At 51.8% G+C, this 2,500-nt stretch overlaps 2 protein-coding genes across 2 annotated transcripts in view; one reads left to right on the top strand and one right to left on the bottom strand.

Moving 5' to 3' along the window:
- The window catches only part of LOC147468992 (uncharacterized), a gene marked incomplete at its 5' end in the record, with an annotated part of 10,344 nt that extends 8,370 nt beyond the window's left edge, over positions 1–1,974 (top strand). Inside the window, 4 exons of the mRNA XM_086551775.1 lie at positions 540–569; positions 606–722; positions 1,287–1,334; positions 1,668–1,974. Of these exons, the coding sequence (XP_086407901.1) occupies positions 540–569; positions 606–722; positions 1,287–1,334; positions 1,668–1,832 (360 nt within the window). The remainder of the gene's footprint in view (positions 1–539; positions 570–605; positions 723–1,286; positions 1,335–1,667) is intronic.
- Positions 1–2,500, bottom strand: part of LOC122260931 (uncharacterized) — a gene marked incomplete in the record, with an annotated part of 180,168 nt that overhangs the window by 166,237 nt on the left and 11,431 nt on the right.

Here is a 2,500-nt window from a genome sequence, read left to right as displayed (position 1 = left end):
CTCGTTCTCGTTCTCGTTCTCGCTCTCTCTCCTCTTCCGTCCCCTCTCCGCATCCCCCCAACCGTGTTCCCCAACGCCCCCCACCATAACTCCTTCAATGGGAGGTGGATAGGGGATAGGGGGGAGGGGTAATGAGGCACACGCCAGCCGCGCTGAGGTAACAACCCATCACGGAAACCCAAGGGGAGGGAGAAGGGGGAAGGATGGGGAAATGGGGAGGGGATGGAGAAGGGGGGGAAGGGAAGATAGTGATTATTAGTAATGGAGCAGAGAGAGGGAGAAGGAGAGAGAGAGAGAGAGAGATAAAGACGAAGGGAAAGTGAGAGAGGTTCATCAGCAGAAGGGGCGAGGGTAGTTGGAGGCGAAGCTTAGCCTTATGGGATTAAAGGAGGAGAAGGAGGAGGAGGAGGAGGAGGAGGGGGGAGGGAGAGGAAGACGGTGGGGTTGGTGGAGAGGGAGGAAGAAGAGAAAGAGGAGAAGGAGTGGGGGAGGAAGAGGAGAAGGAGGGGATGGAGCAGGGGCAAGAGGAGGAGGAAGAGAAGAAGGAAGTGGAGGAGGAGAAGAAGGAAGTGGAGGAGGAGGAGGAGCAGGGGCAAGAGGAGGAGGAAGAGAAGAAGGAAGTGGAGGAGGAGGAGGAGGAGGAGGAGGAGGAGGAGGAGGAGGAGGAGGAGGAGGAGGAGGAGGACGACAACGAGGAGGAAGAGGACAATAACTTGCTGGGCTGAACGGGGAGCGCAGAGGTCCAATACCGCGAACAATGAAGAGAATGTAAATAAAACGATTAAAAAAACTACAACAACAATGAAGGGAAAACAACGAAGAGGAATTGCGATGATGGGAGAGAGAGAGAGAGATAGAGAGAGGGAAAGGTGGAAGAACAGGGAACAGGTGAGGGAAGAACAGAGAGCGACAGGGACGAGGGAGGGAGAGAAAGAAATTTAGGGTGAGGAGGAAGGGAAGGAAGAGCGGAGGGAAGAGGACGGGGAGAGGAGGAAGGGAGAGGGGAAGAAGAAGGAGAAGAAGAAGGAGAAGAAGGAGATGAAGGGGAGGGGGAAGGTACAGGAAAGAGAAATTAGAGAGAGAGAGAGAGAGAGAGAGAGAGAGAGAGAGAGAGAGAGAGAGAGAGAGAGAGAGAGAGAGAGAGAGAGAGAGAGAGAGAGAGAGAGAGAGAGAGAGAGTGGAAGGAAAAGAGAGAGAGGTGAGAAGAGAGAGAAAGAGTGAGAGGAGGAGAGAGAAGTGAGAGAGAGAGAGAGAGAGAGAGGAGAGTGAGATGAGAGAGGGAGAGGAGGAAGGAGGAGAGAGAGAGAGAGGAGGAAGGAGGAGAGAGAGAGAGAGAGAGAGAGAGAGAGAATGGAGGGGAACTGAAAAGCTAATATGAATAGGTAGGGGAAGCCATGGGGGAAGAACGTAAACATGAGAGCATAGTAATAGACAGGAGGGAGAGATGGAGGAGAATAAGGTGATAGGAGGGGAACAGAAAGAAAGAAAAAGAAAAAAAACGGAAGGACGAAGGGATAAACACAGAGAAGAGAGAATAATGGGACAAAAGCGACAATACAAAGACGGGAAAAGGAAGTAGAAGAATGATAACCATGAGTAACGGGAAGGAAAGAGAGGGGTGGAAACATGTGGAAGATATTAAGAAGTGAGCTTGAAGCAGAGACGAGAGAGAGAGAGAGAGAGAGAGAGAGAGAGAGAGAGAGAGAGAGAGAGAGAGAGAGAGAGAGAGAGAGAGAGAGAGAGAGAGAGAGAGAGAGAGAGAGAGAGAGAGAGAGAGGGAGAGAGACATTGAAAAAGAGGCACGGAGAAAGAGACAGAAAGGAAGAGACTGAGAGGAAGAGAGAGAGAAAGAGAGAGAGAGAGAGAGAGAGAGAGAGAGAGAGAGAGAGAGAGAGAGAGAGAGAGAGAGAGAGAGAGAGAGAGAGAGAGAGAGAGAGAGAGAGAGAGAGAGAGAGGAAGTGAGAGAGAGAGAGAGAGAGAGAGAGAGAGAGAGTGAGAGATGTTAATGAGAGAGAGAGAGAGAGAGAGAGAGAGAGAGAGAGAGAGAGAGACAGAGAGAGAGAGAGGGGGGGGGGGAGAGAGACATTGAAAAAGAGGCACAGAGAAAGAGACAGAAAGGAAGAGACACAGAGGAAGGGACAGAGAGGAAGAGAGAGAGAGAGAGAGAGAGAGAGAGAGAGAGAGAGAGAGAGAGAGAGAGAGAGAGAGAGAGAGAGAGAGAGAGAGAGAGAGAGAGAGAGAGAGAGAGAGAGAGAGAGAGAGAAAGAGAAAAACAGGGGGGACACAAAGCAAGCCACCTAAGGCCACGCAGCACAACACGCAGAGCAAATGAGCGCAGCAGAGGAGCGCAGACCGAGAAAAAAAGTCACAAGCACAGAAAGTACAGGTCAGTAATTACAGGCCATCACAGGTTCTCTCCACTCGCTCAGCCGTCGCCAGGTGCGTCACCAGGTCGACGGAGGCTCCTGTAGAGAGGGAGGAGGGGGGAGGAGGGAGGAGG

This window comes from Penaeus japonicus, unplaced genomic scaffold (genome assembly GCF_977035675.1).
Source record: "Penaeus japonicus unplaced genomic scaffold, GWHDUDI00000001_assembly GWHDUDI00000025, whole genome shotgun sequence".
Classification (NCBI taxonomy): Eukaryota; Metazoa; Arthropoda; class Malacostraca; order Decapoda; family Penaeidae; genus Penaeus; species Penaeus japonicus.
The sequence above is the reverse complement of the archived record's forward strand: the minus strand, read 5'-3'. Positions and strand labels throughout refer to the sequence as shown.